The sequence below is a fragment of the Dromiciops gliroides genome, chromosome 3 (genome assembly GCF_019393635.1).
Source record: "Dromiciops gliroides isolate mDroGli1 chromosome 3, mDroGli1.pri, whole genome shotgun sequence".
Taxonomy (NCBI): domain Eukaryota; kingdom Metazoa; phylum Chordata; class Mammalia; order Microbiotheria; family Microbiotheriidae; genus Dromiciops; species Dromiciops gliroides.
The window spans coordinates 82,420,211-82,442,321 of record NC_057863.1 but is presented as its reverse complement, the minus strand read 5'-3'; the positions used below and the strand labels follow the sequence as shown (position 1 = coordinate 82,442,321).

The following is a 22,111-nucleotide window of genomic DNA, read 5'->3' as shown; positions in this document are numbered from 1 at the left end:
TTTGATCTGTTTATGCTTTTTCTAAAACATCAAGAAAATAGCAGTTCACATCACCCAACCAGTTACCTGCAAATTTCCAGGTCTCCAAACGAAAATATGTTGACATCAAAGACACAAAATACAAGCGACTACCAATATATACATCTTCCCTTCCCCTTCCACAAACATGATTGCAATGGTTCGGTCCATCTCTCTTCAATGCATAGATGGACACATTAGGTTCTGACATATTTGTCCTAAGAAAGTTGCAAATCCCTCAACACAGCAGGTGATGAGAATTAGAAATATTGCATATAGCAAAAATCCAAAAATGCTCCCTTCTCTCCCAAGTACTACATCAACCACTGTGGTCATGTCCAAAGTAGCTCTAATTTAGAGTCTGCATTCTTCAGAAGTGAGCAGCTTTTTATTGGGACTTGACTGCCACCCAACCAAAAATATCTGAAAGATCCCAAAGAATTTGTCCTCCTTGGGACAGAAAACATATTGTATGTGCCTAAAGATTCCAATCCCCCTACAAGGAACGCTCCAGTTAACCAAGGGGGAAGATTGAGCTAGTCTACAGATGGGAATGAGAAGCATTAGATAAAAGGATATAATGAACTCAAAGGACCCTCAGTAGGAAGACAGCACTTGGCTGATGTCAACTCATCGAGTTTAGGGGCAGTTCATAGAAGGGGGGAAAGGGTCCCCCCCCACCACCAGGTAGCAAGGGCAGACTCTTAGAGAATGAGCAACAGTAGCTTTAGCCACTATACTTCCTTATCTCCTAGAATGCGGAGGCAAGGTTTTTAGCTAATTCTTGAAAGAGGGATGATAAGATAGGAAATAGCCCCTTTGAGAAGGGGATAAGTAAGGAAGAGGGGGAGGAAAGGATCTGCCAGAAACAAAGAAACATGGATCCCTTTTATAAATATCTAGAGAATGAGGAAAAGGTCTCCCCTCACAGCCTCAGACCCAGCTTATCCTGTGTTTCATTGAAACAAAACTAATACAGGGATACAGGAAGAGGAAGCGCTGGTGAAAGGAGACTGGCGGGGGACATCAGGGCTTGGGAAGACAGGATGCGAAACTGATCGCATTTCCTTCCTTATGAAAGCTGGGCCTTTGTTTACATCATGTCCCACCCCCTCCTCCCATTCTGCTTGCTCTCAGCCAACTCGGAGGGCCCAGTGGCTTTCAGTCGGACTTGAGTGCATTATAAGCATTTTTTCTTATCACAACCGAGACCCTTAGTATTGCATTAAAAAGGACAGGTTAATTTTCTTAAGCTCTTTTTTAATACAGAATAGGATTAGAAGGATAACACGCTCAGATGCAAGCACGTTATTTGATTATGTCTAACCTAATCCTGGCTTCACCTTGGTCTGCACAGTCTCCAGTTTGGGGGTTTTTTTGGTTGATAATGTCAGCGCTGTCAGATATTATTACTTGGGCAGTGTCTGCTGTTCCTCGTCCTTTTCCTCCACTCCAAATTCTAGAGACTTGAAATTAATTTTAAGATAAATCTTTGAACCCTCTCATCTTGCAACTCCTTGGCCCCTCTCTACTTACTTCATAAGATCCGATACATCTAGAGCCGGAAGGGACCTCGGAGGCCAGCTGATACAACCCCATCGTTTTAAAGATAATGAAACTGAGGCTCCAGGACTTGCCCCGTCACCTGGGTAGTTAGCCAAGGTAGGATTTGAACTGTGGTCCCTCTGATTCTTTTTTTTTTTTTTTTGCGGGGCAACTGGGGCTAGTGACTTGCCCAGGGTCACACAGCCTAGTAAGTGTTAAGTGTCTGAGGCCGGATTTGAACTCAGGTCCCCCTGAATCCAGGGCCGGTGCTCTATCCACTTCACCATCTAGCTGTCCTGGTCCTCTGATTCTTAAGCCTCTGACTCTTTGTTCTGAAAGAAGAGGAATATCCTCAAAGAATACAGACCTGGCTTCACTAGAGGCAGGAAGACAAAGCAGGAATCTGAAATCCCATTTATTCCGGCTTCAAGGTCCAGTTGAAGCTTCACCTGTTCTGCTGACACAGCCAGTCAGAAGTGATCCCTTCCTCTTTGAACTTTCTTTCATAGTACCAGCTGTCCCAAAAGTCTTAGTGCCATTTCAAGCCATTCAAGCTTAAAATAGCACCAAGATTTGGGGATTCCCTTTACTTTGTTTGAATTTCTGTTGTGCACTTTCACACTGTGCTTTGTATTAAACATTTTTTGTGTGTGTGGCTTGTGGAAAAAACTTCTAAATTGCAGACTTCTCAAGATCTGAGACCCTGTGCTATTCATCAATCTTTAACCTCAGAGTTCCTAACATTACGTTCCACATAACAGGCATTCAATAAGAGCTTATTAAATCAAATTTTAGGGTCCCCCCCCCCGTATTCCCAGTGCCTGGCATATAGTAGGTGCTTAATGAGTGAATAAATGAGTAGAATTATTAAGGAGTTGCTTTTAGAGGAAAGCATTTTGTATTTCTAATTCTATCTCTGAGAAAAAAGAATGTAAGATTATAGGTCTCTGTCAGAGCTTCATGACTAAGAGAAAGGAGAGAGGGGAGGGAGTGGTATATCAAACCAAGGACTTGTTTTCTTCCTTAGCATGAGACAGAACAATTGGGAACTCATAACTGGCAGAGTAAAATTAAAATCCCAAACCATGTTTTCAGTTTTCCTATTTAAAACTTCTTTGGGAGAGCACCTCTATGGTCCCAGTTCTCTTAATGGAAAAGCCACAGATATACATGCTTTGGGAAAGACTTGTGTTCCACCTTCCAGGCTGAGCAATCCACATTCTTCTCCCCTCCATCAATTTCCCCAAATCATCTCATAAACCACTTTTACCTGTCGCAGTGGTTGCATTTAAAGGGCTTTGCGCCCGTGTGTTTCCTGTAGTGCCTCGTAAGCTCGTCACTTCGTGCAAAACGCCACTCACACCCTTCCCATGAACACTTATAAGGCTTCTCACCTGCAGGAAGAGATGAAATGAGGCCTGTTAGTAAATAGCAGCATACCCGCTCCATCACACTTCACTACCTTGATAGCTAACAGAAAGAGCTACTTAAAGGGCAAAACTCCCTGGCCGCAGGGGTGGGCAAAAAATTGAGAGATTAAAATGAACCTCAATAGTGTTCTTACGAGTTCTCTGCATCTGGAAATCCTATTTTGGTTCCCAGAGTTAGGGCATTTCCTTCAACTTGTAGAGCAGTCATTTCTTATCCCAGGAGGATGCTCACCCCCACTGCCTGAGCAGGAAGGAAATGTGCTATTTTCATTAGAACCACAAATGCTTCTAATTCTATTTTCCACCAGAACCTACGGTAATTCGCCATTTCTGGCTTCTTGGTCTCCCCCCTCCCCCTCTCTTTTTCCCTATCACCACAAACTGTAGGCTTGTGGCTGATTTATAAGGACAGCAACTCATGACTCCAAGAGTGACTGTTCCTTCCAGTAAATGCAGGTGAATAAATAGGCAAGAGAAAGAACTACAATCTTAGGAGGCAGAAGGCAAATAAAATATGTGAAAGGTCTCAGGCATCCCTGTTATCTTCAGCCATGAAAACCCTGGTTAGCAAAGCTCAGAGCTGGATTCGAAGCTGTGACGCATACTGCTAGCTTTCCCATCCAATTTGTGAGGCATATTTTAGCCACAATGTTGCTCTTACATCAGTAAGTGTTCCCTGAACAACCTTTCCAAATAGCGACCAACAAACACAGTACAGGAAAGAACAGGATTTTTCCTTAAAACCTTCTTACCCAGAATGTCTATCCCTATACATGACATACATTTACTCCCTATGGAAGGACTGTTTCAGGAAGAAAAAAAAAAACCCATGAGATGACAGTTGTCGGCGCTGATTTACTAATAATAATAGCTGATGTTTATAGAGCACTCTAAAGCTTTCATGGAGTTTTATATTCCTTATCACATCGGAGCCTAACAACAACCAGATGAGGTGGTTACTGCAAGTATTTTCACCATCTTTCTCACCCCTCCCACTTCCCACCATGGGGTGGTGAAGTAAATCCAGATCCATTATTTCATCAATATATCAAACTTGTGCCATGGAAACTCTCTCTACTGATGCAGAATATCAACTCATTTTATAATTCCCCCATTAGATCGTGAGCTTTTGGAGGGCAGGGACTCCTTTCGAGGAGGAGTCCCAGCCCTTACCTTAGCACAGGAAGCACTTATTAAATGTTTATTGATCAACAGACAATCTCAGCAGGTTAGCTGGAGACACTGAGTGGTTAAGTGATTTGCCCAGGGTCACACAGCTAGTACGAGTCAAAACCAACACGAATCCAGGTCTTCCTGATTCCCTATATCACATTGCCTCTTGTTACACCACACAGCTGAAGAAATTCAGTCAGAGCATTTCCGTAACATGTCCAGGGTCGTTCATATAACTTGTAAGAATCGGAGGCAGGGTTAAAACCTTGTTTTTTTGTGATTCCAAAGCCAACACTCTTACAATGTTAAAGCTTAAGAATTCAGAAGGTTTAGAGGACAGATACTTATTACTATTGAGATCCGGCCGGTCGTCCCATTATTTCTACTTTGACAGGCTAAACCTGTCCTTCACTTTGAAACATTAGGAGACATTCATTGTCCAGGCACAACACTTGACCCACTTTCTTCTTCTTCTTCTTCTTCCCTCCTCCTTCCTCTTTAAAATGGGATTATGAAAGAGACAGTCCTTTTTCAGTTTAGTTTATATTAAAACTAAATCTTAATGAATGTCTTTTTTTTTCCTTCATGTGTCATTGTGAACAAAAAAAATACCAACACAGATATTTTCTTTTAAGCACTCTACGAACTTGTGAATGAGGATTAGAGGCAAAAGAGCAACTGGGAATCAGTATCAAAAATCAGGGGCAGCTAGGTGGTGCAGTGGATAGAGCACTGGCCCTGCATTTAGGAGGACCTGAGTTCAAATCCGGCCTCAGACACTTGATACTTACTAGCTGTGTGACCCTGGGCAAGTCACTTAACCCCTATTGCCCTGCAAAAAAGAAAGAAAGAAAGAAAGAAAGAAAGAAAGAAAGAAAGAAAGAAAGAAAGAAAGAAAGAAAGAAAGAAAGAAAGAAAGAAAGAAAGAAAGAAAGAAAGAAAGAAAGAAAGAAGGAAAGAAAGAAAGAAAGAAAGAAAGAAAAAAAATCCAAGAAAAAATATTTCACTGGTTTACTATCATGAGTCTAAATTTGGAGACTTAAGTAGAAATTTCAGAAAAGATACAATAGAATGGTATAACAAACATTTTTAAAACACTTAACCTATAACTTGACACTCTGTGGAAACACAATATTTTAAAACACCAGGTTATCTGGCCTCCTGGAGCTTGCAATCCAATGGGGAGATAAAATATTGACAAAGATAGCTCTTTCCTTTATCCTTTTTGTTAACTGCTAAATAAATAAGTCCCAGGTAAAAAGGAAGCATTGGGTCTCTGGTTTCCTGTCTAACTTGTTGTTGGACCTCTTTGGGGGTTTTCTTGGCAAAAAACAAAAACAAAGACAGCTCGTTTTACAGATGAGGAAACTGAGGTAAACATGGTTAAGTAATTTGCCCAGGGTTACACAAATAGGAAGTGTCTGGGGACAGATTTGAACTCCTGAAGGGGAGTATTCCTTTCTCCAGACCAAAGAACAAAAATCCCAGGTAAAATGGAAGTATCACGCCTCTCCTTTCGTGTCTCACTACCCACCCCCTCAATCTGCTCAAGTGATATTTACACTCAGGCCACCAAAGAAAACTTTTATTATCCTATGTGATAAGACACCCCCAAGTCTGGCCTTCTGCTAACTTTATTCCCAGCAAATCCAAGGTTTCTTTAAGGTTTCTGCATTTGCTCCTAGTATATTAAACAGGAAATGAGAAGAGAACTGAATCCTCTTTGGGCCTGCACTTATGGAACTGAAAGCTTGATGAGGAATAAGTAAGAGCTCTATCCAAGAGAGGAGAAAGAAGGGAGGAAAGGGCTTCATCTTGGCAGCTCCTGCCATTTACCAATGTTATTGATCATCAGAGAGATTTCAAAAGAGAAAATTGGCTCCAAACAGAGAAAGGATATCACCAGTCACCCACTGGACTTCGGAAATTCAAAATGCCCTCTACTCCTAAAGACCTTTAAAAGCAAATAAGTAAGAATATCTTAGAGCCTCTAAGACTAAACAAAATTCAAAACCCAGCAATAAGGCACTGAGGAAGTCCCGTGAAAGACTGTAGCGGTGAACACAGAAATCCAGGTCCCAGAAATCAATCCATCTATCTAGCTGACTGGCCTATATCATAGGCTAACTGTGTTCTGAAGGACAAAGGAAGGGGAAGGGGAAAAAGAAAACAAAAAAAAAGGAAAGCTGAGGAAGTTATTCTTTAATTCAAAGTAAACATTCCCTCCCCATTCCCTGTAGCTACACTTGGTTATTTATTAAATAAGTTTTTTTCCTTGATTCACAATGAAACTGGCCGGTGCTCTCTTGGCAGATAATATATGCACTGAGTTACTCACCCAGCAGGGATCCCCCACCCACTTTTCCAGGTCTCCCTGGGCTGTTCTAATATATACTGTCTCAGAGTACTACCATACTAACTTCTAGCAGCACAACAACTTCAGCAGACCAATTATTATTTATGAATGTTATCATCTTATAAGCTATAACTGTTCTCAGTGTGGGAGGTGCCATCTAGAATATTTAAACATGGCTCCTCTGGGCCTCAATGGTATCTAGCCTGGTTACAACTTACAGTCTCATAAAGATGTCTTCCCAGTCTCTCTGTAATTGGTTTGCTTATGCCATGTCATGTCTAATGGTAAATATCAAAGTGAAATGAAAACAGCAGAAAACCAGGGACTCTCATCCAAACAAGAGGGGCTTGTGTACCCCAATGAACCTTGTCCCAAATCCCGCTGGCTCTAGATATCAGGGACCTGAAGAAATATAGGACTGTGTTGGTTAAATTGGTAGAAAAGGCCCACAGATAGGGATGGTGGAGGGCAGGAGGAAGTTCTTTTAGAATTCTCTAGTCACTTTCCAGTCCCCAATAACTACCCAAGAGTAGAAAAAAGGAGAATTTTCTGTCGGCGTATTTAAGGTCATACCTGTGGTTCACCAAATAATTACATGGTTGACCTGAAAAGAAAAGCCCTCAACTTATTTGTTTTCATGCTGGAGTTTTTGTTTGTTGTTTTAGTAAAATACTTATCTTGCAAGAGGCTACATCCCTCCCTTCAAGAAATCAGTCAGGTGGATCACAGCTGAAGCAGATTCTATGCATAATCAGAGCAGCCTCAAGGTGTTGTAAAATGAGTCCTGGACCCGGAGACAGAAAATCTGGGTTCAAAACCTGCCTCTGGTGTGAGAACTCTAAATCAGTGGGCTTTTAACCTAAGCATCTATTTTCCTTTTTTGTAAAATAGGAATAAAGTCCTTGTGCCACCAATTCTTTAATTCTCTTCTCTCAGAAATTTTGTCAAGAAAACACTTGGTTAAAAAAAAGAAAAAAAAAGAAAAGAAAAGACTTGGTAAACTGTAAATAAACAGGTATGAGTTTGATCTATCATCATGGTACAAAGGCAACAATGACCCATTTAGAACAATTCCCTTCAATGCCCTTATCTCCTATTTATCCCATGACTCTGTTTCCGCTCTATGGAGAAGGTTATCCTCCTGGGTAATGCATATGTAACTACATTGGGGATATATCTGGAATAACACATAGACTTATCATTGCAACTTTAGGCAAGTTGTTTCCTTATCTCTAAAATGGTGTGTTTAGACTCAACAGATCTTTAAAGTCCTATGACTGATTCTAGATCCAAATGACTATAATGATGTAGTCTTTTCCCCTCAAGAGAATCTAGAAGCTAGAAAAGGCCTAGAGAAAAGGGCAACTAAATTCACCAAGAGAGATTTGTTTGTATGGGGGGGGAGGGGGCGGGAATGATAAAAGGAGAAAAACCTCCAAGAAGCATGTTTCCAACTGGAAAGATCAAAGTTTGTAAGAGTCACAAAAGGTATGAACAAGATGATGATATTACTGTTCATACCTCAGAAGACTAATTAGGCATTATGCTCCCTTGTAACTTGCTGGTGGTCGTTCAGGATAAATTAAAAAGTTGGATCATTGACCTGGAGTGAGAAGAGGTCTTAGAGGTCATCTGGCCCAACTCCCTCATTTTACAGATGAGGAAACTGAGGTCCAGAATCATTAAGGGACTAGCAGGAGCTCATTACACAGGTAGTAAGTGGTAGACCTTGAATGTAAACTCAAGCCCCATAACACTTTTTTTTTTGAGGGGCAATGAGGGTTAAGTGACTTGCCCAGGGTCACACAGCTAGTAAGTGTCAAGTGTCTGAGGCTGGATTTGAACTCAGCTCCTCCTGAATCCAGGGCCGATGCTTTATCCACTGTGCCACCTTAGCTGCCACCCCGCCCCCATAACACTTTTGAGTTCATTCAGCATTTCAAATTCAGAACTCACTCCTCTGCCTCACTTGTTGTCTCTTACATGGCTGTTGGAAAAGGTTGAAGCCCTAGAAGATGGTATTGGTTGACAATATGGGTAGATTTATGTTATACTGACCCTTAAAAGGTTATTAAAGGAAGTTTGTGGTAGATGCCTAATTGGGTGGGTGGGTTGGGGACAGGGAACAGGAAGTGGACAGAAGTTAATCTCTAAAAAAAAAAACACAAAATGTTATTGGTAGAATGATGTAGAAGTGGGTAGACTGGGGCAACTAGGTGGCGCAGTGGATAAAGCACCTGCCCTAGATTCAGGAGGACCTGAGTTCAAATCCAGCCTCAGGCACTTGACACTTACTAGCTGTGTGACCCTGGGCAAGTCACTTAACCCCAACTGCCTCACAAAAAAACAAAACAAACAAACAAAAAAGAAGTGGGTGGACCCTGGACCAACCAGTGATGAGTCTCTTAGGCTTTTCTAGATTAAGAAGAATACAGACTACCTGAATGATTGTTAGAAGAGTAGTAATGACCCTGATGAGCAATGCCACTAGAGGAGACTCCTAGGATGTGACCAGATTATTTCTTTCAACTGTGTAATATGGTTGTGCTGCAATAAGAAAGAAAAAATGGATAGTCTTTATCTGACATACTGCTTTGCCTTCTCCAAGTACCTCATGCATGAGAATCCCTTGACAATGGCTCTCCCACATCCTCCCTCCCAGAAATCACAGACTTTCCCCTTGTCCCCTAGCCTAGACAATGAACACCCTGACATTTCCCTTAAGACTCTGCTCTTGTGCCTGATAACACAGTCCTCTTGGGTGTCACTCCACAGAGACAGCAAGTGCGTCATTTTATGAAACTCATCAGTGCAGCTGCTTTCCACTGATTGGACATGTGAATGGGTAAGTGTTGTTACAAATATACTATGTTTTCAGTTTTCCCCAACAGGGACTGCCTCCTTCAGTCTAATATTTCATAGACAGTAAAACATAGCAGGCATGTAATTATCATAGCATCTGCCCCTCAAGGATCATGGGTCCCTTGAATATTATTGTTATTATTACTTACATCCTCATTAATAGTACTGATACCAATTTAAAGATGAGAAACTGGCCACAGAAAAAGCTCAAGCTTTTGGTCCTGCTTCCAGAGCAGGCTACTTAGAAAAGTATAGTATTCCCTACTTGGGTCTTGAAGATGCAAGAGATGGTACTATCATGCCTGGCCTGGAATCAGAAAGATCTGCTTTCAAATGCAGCCTTAGACACGCTTCCTAGCTTGTGTGACCCTGGCCAAGTCACTTAACCTTTCCTTGCTTCGGTTCCCACAACTGCAAAATGGGAATGATAATAGCACCTATCTTCCAGGGTTGTAAGGATCTAATTGAGATAATATGTGTAAAGTGGCTTAGCACAGTGCCTGGCTATATAAATATTAGTTATAAATGTTAGTTAACAATTATTATCATAAACATGGCCACATTACTGCATACCACAAAATAAAATGTTAAACATTAAGCTCAAGAACAATAGAAAAGTAAAAAAGGAACACAAGGCAGATTGGGCAATGTGTGTATGGATAATAATACTGAGAAAACAATCTCTTCCATATTATACTCACAGAGATATGGATGTGATGATTTGATAAGTCACACTGGGGAGAAGAAAAAGGCAAAGGATAATCATATTAATAGCTAGCATTTATATATTTATAGCTTTAAGATTTGGAAATCGTTGTATATATGTTACCTCATTTCATCTTCCCTGTCATAGAGATGGTGTGACTCTATTGCAAATAAAAACCTAAAGCAGGAAATGATCAGTGTCTTAGAATATCATGCCAAGGTGGTGCCTGTTATGAGCTCAACTTTATCACAAAAGATAAGTTGGTTTCGAGGGCAGGAGAAAGGAAAGGTAGAGCATCTGAAGAATGAAGAATGCTAATCATTCACTAATTTGCTTAAGCATATATTACATTTAAGAGGGTTCCTAGGACGGAACACCCAAAATTTGCTCAGCTCTATATAGAACATAGACACTAAAACTTCCTGCCTCTTGAGTTTAGAACATTTACTCAAAAAACATTTTTTTGTGTTAAAAAGAAAACTGCTAAAAGGATAATTGGTTCCAAAAAAAAACCCCCCAACTCTTCCCAAGCTAGAGCATGGCCCAACATGGGATATAAAGGTGTGAAATTAGAGTTAAATTGCTTGCATGTGTGTGAATTACACATTAAGTCACTTCTTAAAATTATTGGTGTAATAGAGAAATTTGGTGAAAACCCCAGAGTCCCTAGCTAAGGGGAGATGATTGTGGGGTATTGCTGAAGACTTTTGTATTAATTCTCAGAGCCAAGCCACACTGAGTCCTACAACTGATACATACTGCCTGTGTGACTCCGTGTAAATAACAACCTTCTGGTGTGGCAGGTAATTCTGAGAGCGGAAGTTCTAGGGAAAGTATTGACTGGCAAAAGTAGAGGTAATATTATCATCAGGAATTACCTAGACCAATGAAATCACAGGTCCAGTACTTATCACTGTCTCCTATAGAACCTTATTTTCAGATGTTCTGAAAACTGCCCCAGATCATAGCAGAAATTCAGCTGTAGGAATTTAAGAGGTTTTGTCACTCAACCAGTGAATCCCAACCCTAATGTTGAGAAAACGGCAGGGTATTTGCAGTTATCTAAAGACATGCCGCAAAAAAGAAAATTAAACTAAATTCCATTTATTTTTCATTTGCTTTAATTTAAAAAATGAATAACAGTCAAACATTAGTCAGGTGTCTAGATGAGGTGTGAAAAAAATTAAAGGTAATGCAATTCTGAAAAAGAGGAAGTAGTACGAAATATATAGCCTTCAACATGAACAAACTCCTCTTCTCTTGGTTATAGTTGCTCATAACCAGTTAATACTCACTGCCACAATACTAGTGCGCACAGGAAAGGCTGTGTCTTTAGGAAGGAATGGGATAGGGGGGGAAATGAGTGTTTTGTTGGCCCCAAGATTATTTGATTCTACTTTCTCTCTTATTCTACTTTACTGCTGAAGCAAATTTAATGCTCCTTAGCATTTCAGTTAAAATAATCTTATTTTTCATTAGCCCTCAAAATAAAAAGGGTGATGTATGATGAGGGATCCTATTACACAGAAGGTATCCAGGTTTTCTGGAGTGAGGAGGGACAGTGTTTTTTTAAAATTCGCAATTAATATACATTTTCTTTTTTGTTTAAGAAAGCAGCCTACATATTAGAATTCATCCAATAGTGATTTTCAGAAGTTCATTTTAGCCAGCATGACCTCAGTCAGTTATGAATACACCATAACAATGTGGGAACTTGAAACTTGAGAAATACAACAACCTGATCCCAAATCTAACCTTAATTCTCAACAGTCAAAACCCACAAGAGTAACATATATCATATCAAGTTTCACTACTATATATTGTGTAACAATGCACAGAAACATACGTGGGAACATCAGCCACTCACTGTGGTTGTGAAAGTACATTTCACTTTAATACTTTTAAGCATTTAAACAAAAAGAGATAAAAGTTGACAGAATTTCTCTTCTATTCCTAAATGATATGTAATCACAATGGTTAATTTATATTGTGAATAAGTAGCTCTGATAGAAATCTTTTCTTTTTAGTAACCTGATGACTGCTATCTCCTTTTCTGGTGATTCAGATGAGCCACAATGATGCTGCCAGAAGCAATCTGGAAAGTGTTGCTAAGGATTATGACATCTTAAGCAAGAAACTGAAGACCTTAGGGACATAGGTGGTGCCTTCATGACTGGTGTCAAAGAAAAAGTGCATCAGAAAAAAAGAGCAGGTTTGAGTTGCTCAAGAAAATGGTATATGAAAAGGAGATTTGTGTTTTAAGCTCATAGCTTTAAAACTGAGATAATAGGCACTTGGCCCGGGGTGGAGTAGACCTAACAAGTGCTAGATAAAAATGCAAATCTTCCTAGAGTCCTACAAATCTAACTAAAAGATCAGAAAATAGGGGCAGCTAGGTGGTGCAGTGGATAGAGTACCAGCCCTGGATTCTGGAGGACCTGAGTTCAAATCCGGCCTCAGACACTTGACACTTACTAGCTGTGTGACCCTGGGCAAGTCATTTAACCCTCATTGCCTTGCAAAACAAACAAAAAACCCCAAAAGATTAGAAAATAGAAAAGAAAGGCAGAAGAAACCAAACTAGATACCAGAGAGAATAGCTGCAGTGTAGGAAAAAGGATAGGAGACATCCAGAAAGGTAAATTTTGTCATCTCAGAGAAGACAAAATCTAAAAAGAAATGAACAAGAAACACTACCTAGGGATCTCAGATGTCTATATAGAAATTCATAATGTGTGAGTAACAAACACTTCAGTTTAGAAATCTTAATGTAAGGAAGAAAACTTGATTCCATCAACAGGAATCCAACTTGGTGGTATGAGACCCATGCTTAGAACATGAATCTTAGAGGGTAGACCTATTTAAAGGAAAAAGGAAGTTTAACTAACTCTGCATATCAAGAAGATAAACATGTGAGATTCACCCCAGGAATTGGTGGGAAAGGGGAAGATTGGGGTGAGGTTAGCAGAATGAAAAACATTTGAGAGAAAAACAAAAGATCAGAAACAGAAGAAATGTCCCCAGAGTATACTACAGACCACCTAGGTAGAAAGAAAAAATAGATGAAAAGTTCACACAAGCCTGGCACAAAGACACAGATAGAAGATTTCAATTATCCAGACAGAGATTGCTTTTTCTCTCTTTGCCACAAGCAAAGTTGCTAATAATTTCTTTGTTTAAAAAAACCCAAACTTATTAATAAATTGATGTAATAAAACAACATTTCTATAACATGGTACAATAAAAAAAGATGATTGCACATGAATCTACTATGCATAACTTGTTATTCTTTTAAATATATCTCCCATCTCCCTGACTTTGTATATGTCATCTCCCACTCATGAAATGGATGCTTTTCTTACCTCCAACTCTTTCCTCTCCTCCTTTAAAATGAAGCTGAAATACCATCTTCTGCAAAAAGACTTTCCTAATCCCTCCCAAATGTTAGTGCCCTTTCTCCCATAGTATCTTGTAAATACCTACTTTGTGTATATTTATACTTTATTTATATGCTATTATTTTATATATTCTATATTGTTTATATAGAATATATTATTATAATACATTATGTATTGTTTATATAGAATATATTATAACATATTATGTTATTTATATATACTTTTTATAATTATATTTTTATGTATATGTATTTATTAAGACTACATTTATACTGCATATATTTTTATATGTACTTGTCTCTGCCATTAGAATATAAACTCAATGTGAGGAAGGATAATTTTATTCTTTCTATTTATAGACACAGCACCTAGAATAGTACTTGGCACAAAGTAGGTGCTTAATTAAATACCAGTTGATTGACTGATTAATGATAGAGAAGAAAAAGAAAGCTAGACATGGTCTGACCTGTGTTCTACAACTCGAGAGAGTAGATTTTAAAGGGTTCAGAGAATGGATAGGATTAAATGTCATGTATTAAAATTCTACAGAGAGAAGCCTTTCCAACTGGAATAGGAAGCTCTCCAGAAGGAAAATCTAAAGACATAATGAAAAATAATTTTGGTAAGGATAAAAGGGGAAGTTGCCTAAAGACACTGATATGAATGCACAACAAATTCACTAATGAGCTTAGATTTTAGAAAGATGTGTGCAGAAGCTTCTCCCTTGACTCAAAGGCACATCTTTATAATAATAATGATGATTATTATAATTATAAATATTATTTTTTTCCAGAAATGCTGCATGACTGCAACTCATAGAATAGCACAGTCCCTAAAGAATAAGAGTGAAAAGTCAACAAGAGGCAATGGGAGGAGCATGGTGGTGGTGAGTGGGCCACAATGCATTCTTGGCCAACAATTACATGGAGGAAGATGTGTAAAGACTGCATGAGAGATCTATAAGTGTAGAAGAAGGTGGGCTGGTTATGTAGCAAAATCAAGGAAGAACTTATAGACTGCCCACATGTTCCCTGGTATCCGTGCAATCTCAAGAGAACTTGAGAAAGGCCTACAGCATGGTTGAGTGGGCTCCCTAAGGATCTGTAGGAGGACATCATCACCATCACCTTCATCATCCTCCTCCTCAATTATAGCTATTATTGATAGCCATGCCAGCATTTTATAATTAACTCATGTGACCCCAATAACAATCCTGGGAGGTAGGTGCTATTATTATCCCCATTTTAGGAATGGGGAATAGGATAAGGAGACTGAGACAAACAGAAGTAAATGATTTGCCCAGGGTCACACAACTAGTAAGCATCTGAGGCTGAATTTGAACTCAGATCTTCCTGACTCCAGGCCTGGTTCTCTATCCACTGTGGCACCTAGCTGCCCCATGGATGGATGTACATTAGGCAAAATGAGGAGGACTTGGCTAAGTTGTAATCTATGTTGTTGAGGAGGGATCCTCATTTTTGAGATCATAAATCCATCAAAGCATGACACATGCTAGAGGCAGGTAGGTGGTATTGTGGATAGAAAACTGAACCTTGACTCAGGAAGATTTGTGTTCAGATGTGGTCTTAGACACTTACTAGCTACATGACCCTTATAAAGTCAGTCCTTCGGGGCAGCTAGGTGGCGCAGTGGATAGAGCACTGGCCCTGGAGTCAGGAGTACCTGAGTTCAAATCCGGCCTCAGACACTTAACACTTGCTAGCTGTGTGACCCTGGGCAAGTCATTCTTAACCCCAATTGCCTCACTAAAAAAACAAAAAAAAAAGAAAGTCAGTCTTTGAACATCTCTGAGTCTCAGCTTCTTCATCTGCAAAATGGGAATAACACCTCACAGGGCTGTGTTATCAAATAAAATAATTTTATGTAAGCCTTTTGCAATCCTTAAATTGCTACATGAATGCCCAATGATGTTGATGATAATGTAATCACTGAAAACTGTCTGATGTTTGAGAAATTTAGAAACAAAAAAACAGGTATAGACCAGCATCTGACAGTACATAGCAGGATATGTTCCAAGTAGATATTTGATTTAAATATAAAAGGTCACATCATTTAAAAAATTTGAGGACAATGGATAGAGGCATCTTTCAGAACTATGGCTAAAGGGGAAATTATCACATAAGTGATAGAGAAGATCAAAAATATAGACAGTTTTTGGTTAGTGAAACATTTTTTTTTTCTTGAACACAATCAGTTCAGATTGGATAAGAAGGCAAAGCATTAACTGAAGAAAAAAAATCTTTACATCAAAAACCTCTAATCAAGATTTTATATCTATGACATAGGGAATTGGCAAAATATATAACAACATGAGCCATTCCCAATAGATATGAACAAAGTTCTCAAAAGAATTGCAAATAAATTTTTAAATCATAGAGAATGACTCCAAATTACTAATAACAAGAGAAATGCAAATTAAAACACCAAAAAAAATTGTCAAAGATGACAAAAATTAATATAGTCCATGTTGGGGGGACAACAGGAGCTATGGGTTTCTATTTCCTGAATCGTATAAGAATGTCCTGCAGCAGGAGAAAGTTTACTTTGGGTTAAAAATCACTCCTGACAATTCAGCACAAGAGAGTTAATCTTTACATGGCTAGTTGAAAGTTGACTGTAATAATAAGGGCAGAAAATAGCTCTGGATAAGACATAATTTGAGTTCAATAGATGTAATATTCCTGCCCTCTGGAAGCTTTGCTCCAAGCCCCAAGTGATAACAGTTTTCCACCTTCACCCTGTCAAAAGAAAATAATTGAACAAAACAAGCACCTCACCATAAACCTTAAAACGTAGTAAGTAGTATTCAAGTCAACAACCACAGTTTGAAAATTATCAAATTATCTCTTAGGACACAGAATTTCCCCTTAAACTGAAGCCATACATTTAAGTCATCTGACCCATGTTCAACATCTAACACTTGAGAGACAATGTGATCCACTGTGGGATTGGAGGGGAATACTGGCCCAAGATAAATAAGACCTGAGTTGGGGGCCGGCTAGGTGGCACAGTGGATAAAGCACCGGCCCTGGATTCAGGAGTACCTGAGTTCAAAATTCGGCCTCAGACACTTGACACTTACTAGCTGTGTGACCCTGGGCAAGTCACTTAACCCCCATTGCCCCGCAAAAAATAAATAAATAAATAAATAAATAAATAAATAAATAAACAAACAAACAAACAAATAAATAAATAAATAAATAAATAAGACCTGAGTTCCATTTCAGTTTCAACACCTACTAGGTACAAAACTGCAGGCAAATCATTTAATCCTCGTGAACTTCAATTTCCTCTTTTGTAAAAGAGAGAAACGGTAATACCTACACTGCCTCCTTCATGGGTTTGTTGTATGAAAAGCATTTTGTAAATGTAAAGGCACCACAGAAGTATGAAAAGTATGATCCAGAGAAGCTTGTCAGAAAATTTCACTCATTTTTTTTTTCACTCTCTCATTTTAACAAATGATAAAACTTGGCTCTAGGTAACAGAACCCATGCAGTAAAGACTTACCTATGTTTCCCTCTTTCTCCACCCCCCCACCTCCCTCTCCCTCTCCCTCCCTCCCTCTGTCTCTCTCTCTCTCTCTTTCCCCCCCCCTGTCTCTTTTACTTTTCTTTCCAAGTAAACTGCTCTACTTTCTTATTCCAACCACAAAATGTCTTTCCCAACCTTCTCTGACTATCTGAAACTCAGCTCAAATCCCATATCTCTCACAAAGACTTCCCTGACATTCCAGCCTGAAGTTGTCTGCTTTCTCTGAGCTATTTGAAGATAGGTACTCTCTTGTTTTTTGGTTTTGTTTTCTATTTGGATCTCCCAAGCACAGTACTTTGCACATAATGGTAAGCACTTCAAATAATGCTTTTAAGAAAATCATACTACATATTAAGGCTATCTGGCACTTTGTACATTTTTGTTAATTATTTTTATGAGTGTGTGTTTTTGGTTTTTTTGGTTTTTTTGCAGGGCAATGAGGGTTAAGTGACTTGCCTAGAGATCACACAGCTAGTGTCAAGTGTCCTGAAGCTGGATTTGAACTCAGGTCCTCCTGAATCCAAGGCCAGTGCTTTATCCACTGCACCACCTAGCTGCCCCCATTAATTATTTTCTTAATAATTTTGTTATTCAAAATGAATAACATTTCATTAACATTTGTTATCTTTTAAAAATTAACATTTTATCATCATCTTTTTATTGGGAGAAAGTTCATTCTTTTTATCTAGAATAAAGCTTCTTAAACTGTGGGTTGTGGACCCCATATGGGGTTGTGTGACTGAAAAGGTCATGAAAATTTTGGCAAAAATAAAAGGTTAATGTATACCTATTTTATATACCTATATACCCCATGTCACATAAAATTTTATTGGGTAAAAAGGGGTCACGAGTGGAAAAAGTTTATGAAGCTCTGAATTCTAGAATATAACCTTCTCAATGATGGGAACTGCTTCTTAGATTGTCGTTGCACTTAGCAAGATGCTTTATACTAAGAAAGTGCTCAATAAATATCTGACTGAACAATAAGACTATTCACCATAATTCTCAGTCACCTGAACCCTAGTACATCTCAGGTCCCACTGATATACAGTTGAGGCATAAGTATCTATGTATCTGATTAAATTTTTAAATATAACTTTTATTTATGTATTTAGTTCGTTTTTTTGGTGGGGGAAATGAGGGTTAAGTACTTTGCCCGGGGTCACACAGCTAGTGTCAAGTGTCTGAGACCAGAGTTTGAACTCGGTCCTCCTGAATCCAGGGGCCAGTGCTCATATCCACTGGTGCCACCTAACTGCCCCCTACTTAATTCATTTTAAAAGCACTTATTTCTCTTCCTCCTGCCTCCTCTTTAATGGAAAAAACCAAGAAAAACACAATAAACCTTTTAATAAATATGGTATAGCCAAACAAAGACAGGTGCCTATATTGGTCATATTCAAAAGTATATGTCTCCGGGGCAGCTAGGTGGTGTAGTGGATAAAACACTGGCCCTGGATTCAGAAGGACCTGAGTTCAAGTCCAGCCTCAGACACTTGACACTTAATAGCTGTGTGACCCTGGGCAAGTCACTTAACCCTCATTGCCCCACCAAAAGAAAAATACACACACACACACACACACACACGTGTCTCCTTCAGCACCCAGTAGTCAATCGCCCCTGTCTCAGGAAGCGGAAAGCATGCTTCATGATCTTCAGTCCCCTGGCATTATGGCTGGTCATTGCAATGATTAGAGTTTTTAAGTCCTTCAAAGTTGTTTTTCTCGACAATGTCACTGTGCTTGACACTGTTTTAATGTCACTTGATTTGTTCTCTTCATTTAAAATAAACTGGATCTACTGTATACTAGAAGACTTTGCATTTCTACTTCTAAACACTCTTGCAAGGGGCAAGGTGTCAGCTCATTGTCAGGGCAGCACTATCTCCCAGCAACCTTGGCTGTCCCATGGTTCTTACAGGGCCAAATTAGAGCAAGACCTTCAACTGCACTTGGGATAGCTCATCCCCACCCTATCCCCACCTGCAAAAATGAGTACATCCACCAGGAAACAGATACACAGACTTTAATGCTGCATGCATTCTTCTCCTTTCTTCAAATCTTTCTATCATTTTACACTCCCACAGCTTCCCCTATCACTCCATGCTAGGAATACTAATAATAGGAAACAATACAGTATAAGCCACCCATGGAATAGACATCTAGATTCCATACACACACACACACACACACACACACACACACACACACACACACATACAACCATCCCACACAGAAACACACCCCCTCCCCCTCCCAAGTTAAAGATCTGCCAACAATTTGGCTCAAACATACTGGCACCCACATATGTGGCTACACCCCCACACAACCTGTCAGTATATATACTCCTAACCTCAAATACTCAACAGATCTGTACCAAGCCAAATAACCCTAAAATGATTTCTTTTAGTTGTTCTAATAAAAAAATACACATACCCAAATCCCTCCCTCAACAGATACACACACACACACACACACACACACACACACACACACAACACAACAAAAGCAACAACAAGATAAAACAACTACCCTATGCAAGGAGATCCTAGGAGAAAAACATCAATATAATATTTTTACATTCTAAAAAGACAAAGTGTCATGACATGCACACTTGTGGTTAACCTGAAGTTGATATTTCTTCACAAAATCATTAGTTACTTATTAAAATAATACAGTTTTTTCATTCAAATTCTTTCACTCCATCATTAAGTAAAATTTGTCTAATCAGCCCTCTCTCATCTAATGCCAAACTGGACCCTCTTAATTTACCTCCCAAACTTACCTTCTGGTTTTCTAACCTCAGTCTTCTATAACTACAGTCTCCATCCCAACATGCATCTTTTCTCTGCCTCTCATCCCCAAGGCCATTCCATTTTTTTGTCTGTCCTACCTCTAGTTTTAGACTTCCAGTCCTCTAAGACATGTTTTAAACAAACACTCTACTTCCATGAATGCTACTTCTCCATCCTTTAATTAGTTGAAATACATCCCCATAAAAATGCCCCATCCTGAGCAACCATTTGCCAATAAAAATTCTTTCTTCTCTCGTTCAGAAAGCATTTATTAAATTCCTACTACATGCAAGATATGGTGCTTGGTTCTGGGTATACAAAGGAAAAGAATTCAATGGCATCTGGTCTCATGGAGGTTACAATCTTCTGGAAACACAACATGCACACAGATAAGTTAATACAAGATGATTTGAGGATGGATTAGTAACTCAGAAAACAGGAAAGGTTTCATGGAGGAAGTGGCACCTGAACTGAGCCTTGAAGGAAGCTAAGGAATTGAAGAGGTAGAAATGAAGAGACAGTCCATTTTAAGCTTGAGGACTAGTGTATGAAAGATGCAAAGGCGTGAAAATAAATGTCAACTTTAGGAAACAAGTAGACCTGTTTTATTGGGATATAGAGTTTATAAAAGGAAATAATGTGAAAAAGAAGTCTGTAAAAGTAGGCTGGTTCCAGACTGTAAAGGGCTTTAAATCACAAGGTTGAAGAGGAGTTTGTTTTGTCCTGGAGGAAATAGAGAAGCACTGAAGGTATTTGAGCAGGGAAGTGATACAACCACTCATTTACCATCTCTTTGCAAAATGGCTTCCACTCCCAATCAACTAAAACTGCAGCCTCAAAAGTCACTAATGATTTCCTTTCTTAATTCTCATACTCTTTGATCAAAGTCTTTACAGCACATGTCATGGTTTACAACTGACCTCTTGAGCTATCTTGATTAGTGAGCTAGTGCAAACTTCTCTAGCCCACTCTATCTAGCCAGTGGCAGACCAGGCTTTGTGTTTCATCCAGCCATCTTGCCATCTGTCCTACTGCCTGTTCATATATTCCCCTACACCCTATGCTTTTCATCTCTGGCTCTTGGTACAGTACTCAACTCAATACTACTTTGGCTATGGATCAGGCCACCAATCCTGCAATTTTCCTATGGTGCAGGTCTAAGCATGTCACCCCCATACTTGATAAACACCAATGGCTACCTATTACCTCTAGGATCAAATACCAAAACCTCTGGCATTCTAAGCTCCTTGATAACCATGATACACCTCCATCCTTTCCAGTCTTGTTATCCTTTACAATCTCCCCTTCACATATTCTTTGGCCCATTGACAACTGTCCTTGTTACTTCAAAAGCAAGACACTCCATCTCTTGGCTCCAGGCATTTTCTCTGATTGTTCCTCATGCCTGGAATGTTTCCCCTCTTCATCCTTGCTTTCTAACTTCCCTAACTTCCTTCAAAACTTTCATCAGAAAGTCTTTCCCAACCCCTCTTAATTCTAGTATCTTCCCTGTTCATTATTTTCAACTTCTCCTGCATATAGCTTGTTTGTGTGTGTATATGTATAAGATATATGTAATATATGATACATATGATAATATATATCATATACATAGCGATATGTGTGTGTGTACACACACACACACACACACACATATTTTATAAAGCTTGTCTCCCTCATTAGATTATAAGCTCTTTGAAGGCAGGAACTGTTTTTTGCCTTTCTACTCCTGGCATTTAGCACAGTGTCTGGTGCATAGCAAGCACTAATAAATGCCTTTTTTGTTTTGTTTTGTTTTGTTTTGTTTTGTTTTGTTTTGTTTTAGTGAGGCAATTGGGGTTAAGTGACTTGTCCAGGGTCACACAGCTAGTAAGTGTTAAGTGTCTGAGGCCAGATTTGAACTCAGGTACTCCTGACTCCAGGGCCGTGCTCTATCCACTGCGATACCTAGCTGCCCCACCCCTTTAAAAAAAATAAATGCCTTTTGACTAACAGACTGGCTCATGAGACTCTCTGGATCAATTCCCTTTTCTGAACACCATTCCTTCATATTTCCTTTCCCTATTAGAACATAAATAAGTTCCTTCAGGATAGTCACATTTATTTTTATTTGTAGTGGCTTTTTTTTTTTAATTCATTCTCAATGATTTCTCCTTCCTCATCTCCTACAGCATTACAGTTTCCTAGTTCTCTTTCCTCTGTTTTTTTTCTTTTACTGGCTCCTTGCCATTAATCCTACTCTCTAAATGTAAGAATTTTTCCAAGGTTCCATT

The 22,111-nt window shown here is 39.2% G+C and overlaps 1 protein-coding gene across 1 annotated transcript in view; it reads right to left on the bottom strand.

The window, feature by feature from the left end:
* Positions 1-22,111, bottom strand: part of KLF7 (Kruppel like factor 7) — a 104,477-nt gene that overhangs the window by 8,132 nt on the left and 74,234 nt on the right. The window contains exons 3-4 of the mRNA XM_043998934.1: positions 2,834-2,957; positions 1,572-1,573 (exon numbers count right to left, since the gene is read on the bottom strand). Coding sequence (XP_043854869.1) covers positions 1,572-1,573; positions 2,834-2,957 — 126 coding nt within the window. The remainder of the gene's footprint in view (positions 1-1,571; positions 1,574-2,833; positions 2,958-22,111) is intronic.